This window comes from Pseudorca crassidens, chromosome 2 (genome assembly GCF_039906515.1).
Source record: "Pseudorca crassidens isolate mPseCra1 chromosome 2, mPseCra1.hap1, whole genome shotgun sequence".
Taxonomy (NCBI): Eukaryota; Metazoa; Chordata; class Mammalia; order Artiodactyla; family Delphinidae; genus Pseudorca; species Pseudorca crassidens.
The window spans coordinates 87814925-87829148 of record NC_090297.1 but is presented as its reverse complement, the minus strand read 5'-3'; the positions used below and the strand labels follow the sequence as shown (position 1 = coordinate 87829148).

The 14224-nt window shown below is 34.8% G+C and overlaps 1 protein-coding gene across 1 annotated transcript in view; it reads right to left on the bottom strand.

Moving 5' to 3' along the window:
- Positions 1 to 14224, bottom strand: part of SLC35A3 (solute carrier family 35 member A3) — a 34013-nt gene that overhangs the window by 12952 nt on the left and 6837 nt on the right. Inside the window, exons 2-5 of the mRNA XM_067727031.1 lie at positions 7645 to 7849; positions 4947 to 5101; positions 4747 to 4869; positions 2628 to 2799 (exon numbers count right to left, since the gene is read on the bottom strand). Coding sequence (XP_067583132.1) covers positions 2628 to 2799; positions 4747 to 4869; positions 4947 to 5101; positions 7645 to 7849 — 655 coding nt within the window. The remainder of the gene's footprint in view (positions 1 to 2627; positions 2800 to 4746; positions 4870 to 4946; positions 5102 to 7644; positions 7850 to 14224) is intronic.

The following is a 14224-nucleotide window of genomic DNA, read 5'->3' as shown; positions in this document are numbered from 1 at the left end:
TTTCTCTTGTATAAATATTTATATCTGTAGGATAAATTCTTATCCAGACATGGAATTTTTACATTAAAGCTGTAATTTATTTAAAATTTTGTTATATATTCCCAAATTGAGATCCAATAAGGTTACATCAGTCTACCAGTTGCCCCTCCATATTCGCAGGTTTTGCATCCACAGATTCAACCATCCGTGAATCAAAAATGTAAAAAAAATATTCCAGAAAGTTCCAAAAAACAAAACTTGAATTTGCCAGCACAGCAACTTATTTACAAAGCATTTACACTGTATTAGGTATTATAAATAATCTAGAGATGATTCAGTGTATATGAGAAGATTGCATAAGTCATATGCAAACACTATACACCATTTTATACAAGGGACTTGATCATCCACGGCAGTCCTGGAACCAATCCCCCACAGATACCAAGGGAAGACTGTACTCCTAGCAACCTAAGGTAACAAGAGTTCCTGCTTCTCCATTCTGTGGCTAATATTGGATCTTATCAATTAGCTAATCTTTGACCGTTGATGTTTGAAAACTTCTATACATTGTTTTGTTTTTGTAATCTCGAGTTCTATAACTTATTTATGTATCCTTTTCAAAACTTTGAGTTATTACCATTACCATTAGATTGTGTTATGAGGTCAAACCAAAGAATAAGAAATCCATGAAATACCACAGTCATGAATTCTGACCTTTCATTTTTATCTTAAAATCGAGAAAATTTGGGGTAACTCATACAAACCTGAATATTTCTTTCTTTTCTGATATTTGCGTATTAATGTAAATAGCTGACATAAGTGCTTAGGCACTAATAAAGCACAAGGCACTTTATTCTAAACACTTTACATGTATTATCTCATTTAATCCACATAGCAACATATGAAATAAGTACCATAATTAAGTATATTTTATAGATGAGGAAGCAGAGAGGAAGGTTAAGTAAGTTCTGTAATCCCACACACGTGGTAGGTAATAAAATCAGGATTTGGGGCTTCCCTGGTGGCACAGTGGTTGAGAGTCCGCCTGCCAATGCAGGGGACACGGGTTCGTGCCCCGGTCCGGGAAGATCCCACATGCCGCGGAGCGGCTGGGCCCATGAGCCATGGCCGCTGAGCCTGCACGTCCGGAGCCTGTGCTCCGCAACAGGAGAGGCCACAACGGTGAGAGGCCCACGTACCGCAAAAAAAAAAAAAAAATCAGGATTTGAGTGGTCAGACTACCAAACCAAGAGTTCTTAACCACTATGCTATAGATATACTCTTTCTGAAATGGTGAATGCTTTTCAAGTCTGAACTTGCCTTCTAGACAAACTGAACAAAGGGAAGCTAATTTAATTTTGTTTTCAAAAATATTTACCTTGACATTCTTAAAAAAAAAACAAACACACGATACATTTCTACAAATTTTGAAGAGAAACAAATAAATACTATGAGATAAAATGAAGGTTCAGTCTGTTTGTCATCATATTATGTGAAAACAGCTGAAAGAATGGACTTTAATCAAATTTTGAAGGTTTGTCTTAAAATACAGGCCATTAGGATTACAGACAATTCACTGTATAGGGCCTGGAAGGGCCTGTTATGACTGCTATCAGGAAACATGGTATAGCTATTAAGCTGATGTGAAGAAAAAAACAGTGGCTTCAAAGAAAAAAAACAATGGTTTCAAAGATGAGCTCCAAAGTCACAGGGACAGAGGCTTAAAACAGAACATGTTGATTTGCAGTTGAGCTGCTTCTCACATGTAGCATCTTCCAAAATGAATATGACAAGAATACTAAATTCTGAAATCTTTGTATGAGGAGTTAAATATTACAATACTGTATACAAATAGTTTAAATATCTATTCAAAGGCAATCTCTTTTTTCTTTTAAACTATTCACCTTCAGTTAGAAAAATGCTGTAGTATTTAAAAGCTAAAATGTAACAATTTGAAATAAAAAAGCATAGTAAGATTTTAAAGAGACAAAATTTCTTCATTTCAAACTTGCTCCATTTAAGTATCTATTTTTTCAGCTTTACTGAGGTATAATTGATAAGTAGAATTCTAAGACATTTGAAGTGTACATTGTGGTGATTTGATATACAACATGGTGACTGTAGCTGATAACACTGCATCATATAATTAAATTTACTATCTTTTTTTGTTTTTTTTTTTTTTTTTTTACTATCTTAATCTCTTTTTCCAGGAGGAAAATATGTTAAGTTATTTGCAACATCTGTGGAAAACACAGCAACCAAAGACAAAGGCTCCAAATGGTGAGGACAGAAACAGGCTTCATACATTCTTAGGAGCACAGACCCAAAATTCCATATTCTTGAAAAGACATTCATTTAAAATACAGTTTTTCAAAAGGCAAAAACCCTGACAGATATTTGCATCAACAGCAGCTTTTATAAAAGGTTTATTTAATTAAAGATACATAGGACTTCCTGGCAGTCCAGTGGTTAAGATGCTGTGCTCCCAGTGTAGGGGACACAGGTTCAATCCCTGGTTGGGGAACTAAGATCCTGCATGCTCTGCGGTGTGGCCAAAAAATTTTTAAGAAAAACAGGAAAACACAGAAATCTTTAAACATAACAATATAATCCTTTAAAAATAGTATTAGAAAACATTTAAAACTTACCAAGTTGAATGTTTCTTATCCACACTGATTGTTTGGTTTCTTTTAAGATTTTCTCAAAGTAAACCCCAGCAAAGCCACTTGAAAAACATGCTGTGAGAACTGCCATGAGGCCTACAAATTGTGAGCCAGCTGAAAGTTCCTTAGAATTAAGCTCTTGAGAATCTGAGGGCCACTGAACAAAAAGAAAAAACTGAAGTTTAATTCCTATAATATTTTACAAAATACACATTTAGAGTCCACTCTTAGACCTTAAGGTAAAAATACAGCCAATACCATTCTGGGGGATTGCAGAGAAGAGCTTTTGAAAGAAAAACTTAGAATCACTTTTTTTTCCCCATAGTGATATTACTGTTGTAATTTATAATTTCAAAAATACCCTAAAAAAGAGAACAAGTATAATAAACGCACAGATGCACAAAATAGCCTCCACAAGCAGTTCAGTTGTAGAAATTCAGAGTGTGAAGTGTTGGAGCAGCAAAAATGAGTATGGAGCTGATGTTTCATTATGGAAGGTCCATTTCATGCTAACCATTCTGAGCTTTATTCTGTAGATCAGTGTTCCTAAAACTTCACTTATTTCCCTATCATCTTCATGGTTTTTGTCAAATGTATGTTCTCCCTAAACTATTACTTGATATTTTAATTTAAAATACCTCACTTTTTTTTTAAAAGAAGATGTTGGGGCTAGGAGTTTAGTAATTTATTTATTTATTTATGGCTGTGTTGGGTCTTCGTCTCTGTGTGAGGGCTTTCTCTAGTTGTGGCAAGCGGGGGCCACTCTTCATCACGGTGCACGGGCCTCTCACTATCGCGGCCTCTCTTGTTGCAGAGCAGAAGCTCCAGACACGCAGGCTCAGTAGTTGTGGCTCACGGGCCTAGTTGCTCCACGGCATGTGGGATCCTCCCAGACCAGGGCTCGAACCCGTGTCCCCTGCATTAGCAGGCAGATTCTCAACCACTGCGCCACCAGGGAAGCCCTAAAATACCTCACTTTTAAAAACGGAATACCAACTTTACCTTACCTTAAGCAGAATCTATGAAAATATGGGTTTGATATGCCAATTATATTTTTCTAATAACCACTTAAATAACTATTAGAAATATTTATTCAAAATATACATACCACACTCTGAGGAAAGTGATTGTAGGGGAGGGGGGCTTTGGACAGCAGGAGATTGACATGATTGGATTTCTTTTAGATAGACCACAGTGGTGACTAAGTGGAGGCTGAATTGTAAGACAGAAGTTAAAAAAAAAAATCAATTAGGAGGCAAAAGATTACTTGAGACACAAAGAAGGCATGAAATGTGGAAGTGTTAGTGATAGACAAGGACAGAATCAAGAAGTATTAGAAAGCAGAGTCAGAAAGTCTTAGTGATTGACTGGATGTACAGGCTAAAGGAAGAGTCTAGGACAACTCTCAGGCTAAGTAAATCATGACTGGAAAAAACAGAAATAAAGAACAGGTTTGGTGGGGAAAAGGTAAAGTGCAGCTTTGGATACACTGAGTTTATAAGGCCTATTGAACAACCAAACAAAGATGTCCAATGTGCTTTTAGATATATAAATCTGAAACTAGAGGTGATAACCAGAGCTGATGACACAGACCAAGAAGCTATCAGCATATGTGTTAATAAAAACCTTCAGAAAGAATGAAATCTCCAAAAATAAGGAAATAATTTAAGAGAAATAACAAGCCTATCAACAACACAATATCTAATGGGAATATCAAGAAAGAGGACCCCAGGAAGGAAACCAATAAGGAATCATTAGAAAGATGTGAAAAGAACCAGGAGCGAGTGGTATCAGGGAAGCTGAGAGACAATAGGAAGGGAGTGGTTGATCTCAAATGTCCAGATACTCAGTAAAAAACAGCTTTGTTTTACATACAGTGTCTTATTTCCCTAAATAGACTGTTCATTTCTTTACGTCAGATAATTTGATTCTACTTCTTTGTGTCATTTATAGTCCCAATGTAGTATCTTGCTCAAAGGAAGCCCTCAAAAAATGTCAGTTGTAAGAATAAGCATTTTCTTCAACAAATAACAGAACCATATTTTCCAAAATGAGGTCTGAAACTGTGATAAAAGTAAAAGTTATACTTATCTTGAATAGTTACCTGTACAAAAGCAACTCCTGTCATCAAAATTACTAGGGAGAGCCACTGGTACACACCTAATTTTTTACTAAGCATCGACACAGAAAATAATGCAGTCGTAAGAATTTTCAACTGATATGTGACCTGAAAAAGAAAACAGCTAATATTATTGTTTGTTTCTTTCTTTCTTAGAAACACTACTAGAAATGTATTCTAAATACCTGATAAGTAGCTGCATCTAGATTTGACAGTGCCACATAGAGTAAATTATTCTGAAGAGTATATATCCCTGATGGAATAGCAAGTTTAAGTGTTTCCATAGGTTTATTAAGAATTTCATCATGTAGTATTCGATTCAGTGCTCTTAGACTACATTCTAGAAAAAACATGAAATGGACAAAATCAATAATTAAGTAACTCCAAATAAGTTACATACTCTCTCTGAAGTCCTCAGTTTTTTCACCTGTAAAAAATGAAAATTTGGCTACATGTTAAAATCCTTTTAGGTCTAAAATATACAGACGTACCTCAGAGATATTGCAGGTTCATTTCCAGACCACTGCCATAAAGTGAGTATCACAATAAAGTGAGTCACAAGAATTTTTTTTGGTTTCTCAGTGCATATAAAAGTTATGTTTACACTTTGCTGTAGTCTGTTAACTGGGCAATAAGATTATGTATAAAAAAAATAATGTGCATACCTTAATTTAAAAATACTTTAGGGCTTCCCTGGTGGTGCAGTGGTTGAGAGTCCGCCTGCCGATGCAGGGGACATGGGTTCGTGCCCCGGTCTGGGAAGATCTCACATGCCGCGGAGCAGCTGGGCCTGTGAGCCGTGGCCGCTGAGCCTGTGTGTCCGGAGCCTGTGCTCCGCAACGGGAGAGGCCACAACAGTGAGAGGCCCGCATACCGCAAAAAAACAAAACAAAACAAGACTTTATTGCTAAAAAAATACCATCATCTGACAATGGAGGGTTGCCACAAATCTTATATTTATAAAAAACACAATATCTGCAGTAAAATAAGGTATACCTATACCTTTAATGATGCTAATATTTCAAATATTAAATATATATTTCATTGGGAAATAAATCAAATTGATTATATATACACATATGTATTTATGATAACCAAAACCTCAAAGTATTCGTCAACCAAGTATTCTTACTTTATCATAGCAATATTATAATATTGATACCTTGTATTTTATAATGTATTTTATCATCAGCCATTAATGCCAATTAATAATTATGAAGACTTTAATCATAAAAAGAAGGATATCAGGAGGTGGGTTTGGCTCAAACAACAGAAAACCCAACCAACAGTGGCTCAAACCCATAGGGATTTGTCTCACATGTCATGAGTCCAGGTCAAAAGCTGCTACAGCAGCTCCGTGATGACATCAGGGACCTAGCTCTCTCTGTATATATATTGGCTTTTTATTTTCATGCTTTTCATGTATTGTCTACATGATTTTTTGCAACAGATTGCCAACTGACTGATGCACCTCTGGTTCTTCTTTCCGGAAGGAAGAAAGAAGAGGAGGAAACAGTGGCCTAGCAGGCATCTTCTTCCCTCTCACTGACCAAGACTGTGTGTTGCATAACTACTCCCTGCTGCAAGGGAGCTGGAAAATCAATTATTTTCTTTTATATTCTCCACATTAGATATAAGAAAGTGAGAAAGGAGTTAAAAATGGACTCTGAGCTAGCCAACCCACAGTATCAATCACAAAAAAATGTCCAAAGAACTTTAAGAGATATATAAATCCCCAAAGAAGGGAGAAATTCTAAGGAACCCTACCACCTTACCAACAATACACTTCACAGATGATTTTCTCTCGCAACATAAAACTTGCAAACTTTATGAAAACTGTTTTAAAATGAAAATACCTTTTTAAAAATTAATTTTTATTGGAGTTTAGTTGAGTAACAATGTGTTAGTTTCCAAAATGAAAATAACTAAAGAATGCTACTTGATATTCAGCCTTTCCTGACTAAAATAATGGTAAAAAAATTATGTAAGTAAAACAAAAGTTACCAAAAGATTATTTTAGTTTTAGCAGAAAAAATATAAAATATAAGCTCATCTTTAAAATTAAATTTTTAAATAATTAATGCTGTCACATATTTTTCTCATTAGCAGTATGAGGGTAGTGGAATTGAGTCTTGATTTCTCTGATTGCTAGAGAGGTTGAACATCTTTTTATACATTGATTGGCCACCCAGGTTTTCTCTTCTGTGAGTTGCCTATTTATATCTTTTGTCCCTTTTTTTGTTGAGTTTCTTATCTTTTTCTTATTGAGTTGTGGGAGTTCTTTGTACATTCTGGATATTAATTATTAGTGATTACCTGTGATGTAAATATCTTCTCTCAATCTGTTGCTTGTCTTCTCATTTGGTTTGATATATAAAAACATGAAAAAGTCTGTTTTTCATTTTAATGTACCCCCAAATAATCTAACCACATGGAGCCCTAACTACTGGACCACCAGGGAATTCCCTCAATAAAGATTTTTTTTTTAAAAAAACTATATCAAATTAGTCACTGCTGGACTAATCATGCAGCAAATAAAATAAAAAAGCCTTGACTTTAGTAAAAAATTATTACTCCTCTAAATTACTTATTCTCAAATTATTATTAATGCAAGAAACTGTTTCATATTTACAGCATTAACCAGAGGACATGAATCATAACATAGATAAAAATAAAATACCTTTATTACTAGACTAAAACCATCTTAATAAAATGAAAATTGAAATGTTCTTCAATAATGCAAGTGTTCAAATGTGTAGTTACCTATATATATATGTCATATATATAGGTATCTATACATATATACTATATATATATCTCACATGTGAATAACTCCAAAATAATTAAATAAATTGCAATGACTTAAAAAACCTAGATACCTACTGCTGTCTTTGTAGACTAATAAAATGCAGGCCATTATCTTCAAAAGTTCAGCAACAACCACGGCTGTAGATGACAGATAACGAGGCCCCTCCTCTTTTAAAGTCCTAGAATAACGCATCGTTAGAACCAGACTGGTAGTCTGAAAGACCAAAATTCCCAAGGAAAGGTATTTTAGGTTGGCTGACATTGTTTTATCTTCATTTGCCTGAAAAACAAAATACACAGGGCAAATAAATAGAAAATAGAGAAATTATAAATATTTTAAAAACCAGTAAAAACAACAACAACAAAAAAAACCAGTAAGAGATGTCTGGTTCCAAACAAGATAAAGTGCATTCCATCCTATTCTTCCTGCTAATTACAACTATAAACCTTGGACCAAAGACAAAGCAACTACAAGGAGACTCTTGTAGAAAAGAGACTGGCTAGAGACTGCAGATCTTGAGTGATTAAAAAATCTTGAGATTTTTTGCCATTCATGTATCTCACCCTGGGTGTGACAGCAGTTTACAACCTGGAACCACCAACAGGTGTAGGTCAACAACAAAAAAACCATAAGAAAAAACCCACTGTCTCCAACCAAAGGACTGGGAAGACAGCAGCCCTGAAGGATGCAACCCTCCCAAATGGGTGCTGTATAATCTATGGGGCAGAGCCTTGCTGACCATCCCAACCCTGCAAAAATGACAACAGAGGTGGTGGCCCTCCCATCCCCCACCAGGATGCAGCCACAAAGACTATGGGGGCAGAGCCCTGCCAACCATTCCTGCCCTACATAAGGTGAATGTCAGCAAAGACGCAGCACCATTCCTCCCTCTCCAGTGGCTGCCTACTAATATAGACGATTTAAGTAGGAACCAAGGTCTCATAACACTCAAAATGTCCAGGATACAATCCAAAATGAGTATACTCATCATTCCAAAAGACAGGGAAAAAAATCTCAACTAGGATGAATAAGGACAAATCAACAGACAACAACAACATATAGTTGATACAGATGTTGGAATTATCAGACAAGAATTTTAGAGAAGTTACTACAAAAATGCAGCAACCAACAGGCAATAATAAACATTCTTGAAATAATTTTAGACTTACATAGTTGAAAAAAATAGAACAGAAGTTCTCATGTACCCTCCACCTGGCTTCCCTCAATAATAAAAGTAGCAAAGTTTCTGTATTTTTCCTAAAGCAATTTAATATTAACTCTAAGAGACTCACTTTAAATATGAAGATACAAATATGTTAAAAAGTAAAAGTATGGAAAATGATAAAAGCCATGAGGAAAATAACTATGAGAAAGTTGGAGGGGTTAGATTAATATCAGGCGAAACAGATTACATAAGAATTATTTTTAGAATTAAAGGACACTTTGTAATGATAAAAGAATCAACACATCAGGAAGATATAACCATTATAAATGTATATGTGCTAATAACATAGCTTCAAAATACATAAAGCAAAAACTGACAGAACTAAAAAGAAAAACAGGTAAATCCAGTCAGAATGTGAGATTTTAACCCACCTTTCCCAGTAATTCATAGAATATACACACACAAAACCCAGTAAGAATATAGAAGATTTGAACAACACTATCAACCACTGTATGTAGACTTGGAGATGCTCCACTAAGATCCTCCTTCAAGGAAGGACTTAATGTAGTGTGCATGATCATTCAACTGCCTCTCCACCCCAGGTCACATCCTTTGCTTCAAATTCATCTAAAGATTCAATCTCAAACAAAATCTCTGAAGGACTTTTTGGTAGAAATTGATATTGATTTTAAAATTTATAGGAAAATACAAAGGACCTAGACCAGCAAAACAATTTTGAAAAGGAAGAATAAAGTGGAAGGAGTTAAACTACTGAAATTCCAGACTTACTATAAAGCCCTAGTAATTAAGACTGATATTGACATAAGGACAGAAGAATAGGTCAATGGGATAGAATGAAGTCCAGAACAGGGACTTCCCTGGTGGTGCAGTGGTTATGAATCTGCCTGCCAATGCAGGGAACACGGGTTCGAGCCCTGGTCCGGGAAGATCCTACATGCCGCGGAGCAACTACGCCTGTGCGCCACAAATACTGAGCCTGTGCTCTAGAGCCCATGTGCCACAACTTCTGAGCCCACGCGCCTAGAGACCGTGCTCCGCAACAAAAGAAGCCACCGCAATGAGTAGCACCCACTCACTGCAACTAGAGAAAGCCCATGCACAGCAACAAAGACCCAACACAGCCAAAAATAAATTAAATAAATAAATTTATTTTTAAAAAAGCTAAAACTATAAATATTCAAGAAGAAAACATAGGAGAAAATCATAGCCAAATAAAAATAGGCCGAGATTTCTTAGGATACAAAAAGCACAAACCATAAAAGAAAAATATGGAAAAACTGGACATCATCAAAATTTAAATCTACTCTTCCAAAGACACTGTAAAAATAATGAAAGGCAAAACACATCATGGGAGAAAATATTCTCAACACAAAAATCTGACCATGGTCTTGTACCTAGAATTTATAAAGAACTCTTAGGACACAATGAGTAGAAGACAAACAACCCAAATTAAAATGGACAAAAGATTTCAATAGATATTTCACCAAAAAAAGATAAATGAATGGCTAATATGCACATGAAAAGATGTTCAACATCACAGTCATTAGAGAAATACAAACTAAAGTCACAATGAGATAACATTATACACCTATTAGAATAGCTGAAATCTTAAAAATTGATGCTACCAAGTGTTGAAGAGGATTTAGAGCAAATAGAACTCTCAACTTTGCTAGTGGGAATGTAAAATGCCACAACCACTTTATCAACCAACTATCTCATTTTTATAAATCTACATTAGCAGAAGAATCCTAGTGTGAAATAAAATTATAGCATTTTAGAAGTGGAAGATGCTTTAGAAATCATCTAGTACAATATCTTCATTTTAAAATACAGAAAATAGTGAACAGAGAAGTTAGATGACTTGTTCAAGGTCTTATAATTATTAATTGAAAATAACAGTTATAAAGTTAAATATCAAGTTCTGCAGATCCCATTACAAGCTACTGTAGAATTTCAAATGACTTCCCAGTGGCCTTTATCTCTGTATAAAAGGAAGACAAGTTGCCAGCAATCTGCATTTAGCACATGCATTTGATTTTCCTGGGAAATGTCAAACAATTATTTCAAACCTGTTCAAGAAAGTCTTTTGTTTATTCTGTACAACTAAGACCATAATGTATGTGTTACAACAGCAATACTCTGATTTCTTTTCAAATGAAAATTTAAAGGTCAGATTCTAAGCCAGGATACACTATTTGTACAATTTTGCTTTTCCATTTCCAAGTACATACAACATCAATATAAACATTCACTGTGATAATACAGTTCGTAATATTTTTAGTCTCTCACAATGTTTTGTTTTGTTTTTCTAAGTCTGTGAGATAACAGAAAAACGTAATATATTGGTCTCTGGTGCTGGCTCCTGACACAGGCCTCCTGAAACACTTGTAATTTCCTAAGTGATAAGAGCACTAGGAGCATCTTTTGTTCTAATATTTGGTCTTTGACCCCAGTTCCTGACACAGGGCTCCTGAAACCCTTGTAATTTTCTGGGTGATAGAAGTGTCTTTTGTTCTAGTGAGGCAAATTTGGGCAGGCTTCTGGATGGCTTCTGAAGAGAGCTGCTCACCAGAAAGAACAAGCCATGATTAGAAGCTTGGAATTTTCAGCCCCATCCCCCAAGCTCCCCTACTCCCCATCTCTTGAGAAGGCAAAAGGGCTGAAAATGGAGTTAATGATCCATTTTGCCTACATGATGAAGCCTCCATAAAATCACAATACTATAGGGTTCAGAGGGCCTCCAAGTTGGTGAACACATCCACACAGGGAAGGTGAGGCACCCCAATTCCATGGGGACAGAAGTTCCTGTGCTGGGGACCTTCCCAGACCTTGCCCTATGTATTTCTTCATCTGACTGTTCATCTGTATCCTTTATCATATCCTTTAATAAACTGGTAAACATAACTGTTTCCCTGAGTTCTGTGAGCCACTATAGCAATTTAATCAAACATGAGGAGAAGGTCGTGAGAACCTCTGATTTGTAGCCAAGTACAAGTCAGACAGAAGTTGTGCATAACCTGAGGACCTACTACTTGTGATTGGCATATGACGTGGGGTGGGAGCAGTCTTGTGGGACTGAGCCCTTAACGTGTGGGATCTGATACCATCTCCAGACAGACAGTGTGAGAATTGAAGTAGGACAACCAGCTGGTGTTGCGGAGAATTGCTTGGTGTGGGGAAAAACCTCACATACATGTGATGACCAGAAGTGTCAGAAGTGAAGTATCCTGTATGAGGAGTAGAGGAGACACACAGGAGGAAAGAACGGCGTTGCTTTTCTAATATGAAGTTGAGAAGTAAAATACATGCAAACACATGCTCATTTGCACTAGATCACGTGTAAAGAATTACAATTTAATTTACAATTCTGCCTAAGGGAAGAAAAAACTCAAAATGAAAAAATTCAAAATACTAGCATTTCTAAGATATACAAATACTTAGTTTGGTTGGAGTACAATATAGGTAAAAGTTAGTACTTTCACTTAGTACAATATAGGTAAAAGTTAGTACTTTCACTTAATACAACCCCTAAATGCAAAGCAAATACATAAACACGAAATAGACCAAAAAAAGATTATGTTCCACCTCTATAATTTACAAGAGTAACACTGTTTCTTCCTTGTAAAGTCTATAATATTTTCTCATTATAACTGAAAACAATCTTTTACCAATTTCATGTTTAAGATTTAAATTCAGTCTCTCCTACATTTTTTTCTCTTACCGCCGAATTCCCCTTCTTTTATCCTTTCAGGTGTTGCCAATCTTCTGGTTTCCAGATCATTCTGTTTCATAAAAATTTCCTATCCAAGAAACTTTTATATCAATAATAAGAAACTGTTAGGTTCTTTCACAAATGGAGCCTCATTCAGTTTACTTTCAAAAACGTCATGAACCAGTCCACAAATTACTACCCATGTTCCATTAAAGACCCCGATTACTAAGCTCCGTAAACCCACTTGGAGTTCAGTGAGGCTCTCAGATTTATAGCAATGTCAAAGAGACAGGATGCTTAGATGCTCCACTTCTACCTTAACAGCTAAGACCTGAAAAATGTATTCTTCCTGGTCACTAGAGTAAATGGCACTATTTCATTTGGATTGCTTTCCTTTGTTTTCGTTTGTTCTGGTTTTTCTAAAAAAGCATTTATTATTTTATTTACTTTAAAAAGTAGCATATTATTAGTGAGAAAAAATTAATAAACTTAAAAATTATATTAATAAGTAAAAATTTGAACCATAATCTCACCACTCAAAGACATCTAATAATATTTTGATATAGATTCTGTCAATTTTTATTAAGTTTTTTGGAAATCTCTAAACTCAAGAACACTAGCAGCAAAGGTAAAATAAAGTACCTAGACCATTTCATACTCCCACTGAAAGGATTTCAACAACTTTTGGGGATTCTTAGTTATATAGAAACTAGTCTTGTAATCACAAAGTTCCAAATTCTCCTGAAAAATAATAGATCTTTCTTGAGGGAAAAAAATGGATTTTAAAAATACAATAAAGTACCAAGAATATAACAAACATCCATGATTCTACCACCCAGAACTAACAATTGTCAATCTTGTCACATTTGCTTACCTTTCCTTTTTTAAAGGAATAAAACACAACAGTTAAAGTCCCCTTTAAGCCAAATTCTAAGTCCTATTCCTTTTCCCCTCCCCTATTATCATACATTTGGAGTATGTATTTCAGTGCACTTTTAAAATTTTATACACCTATATAGAAATATCCGTAAGCCTAAATATTTTAATATACATACATGGTATCAAACTGTATACATTATTCAGCATCTTCCTTACTTTATTCAGCATTGTTTTGCCATCTACATTGATATACAGACCTAGTTCATTGCTTTTAATAACTCTATGTTGTTCCAACAAATAAGCAGACCTTCTATTTACCCATTCTCCTACTGATAAACATTTACGATCCTTTCTTTTCCTTTTAAAGATTTATTTAAAAGTTTTCTTAAAATTTTTCAACAAGTAGCTACTAAATATTATATAAGCTACAAATATTTCAAGCCATTTTGCTAAAATTTAATATTGTATATGATTTCTCAGGTCTCTTCCAATTCTAATACACACACACAATTTTATTAAAGTAATTTCAATTTTTTCATCTGAAAGTGTCTCAATTTTTAAATTGTAAACTTTGAGTATACATATAGTAATACATAACATATATAATCATTAACTATTGTAAAACTATTAGTGTATAATTATTGCATAATAATAATGTATAATTATAATTTTTGTGTATGTGTGTGTATACTATAATCATACTTATTCGATACAGTCACACTGCTAGTACTTCTAAAAGTCCTTTGCACAGGAATATTTCAGGATTTGGTTAGTCACTATAAAAGATCTTGTACTTGCTTTCCAATCATTATTTTTCTCCTGAATTGTTAGATAAGTTTGGTATTTACAAAGTTGAATTTTATTATTTTTAAATGCC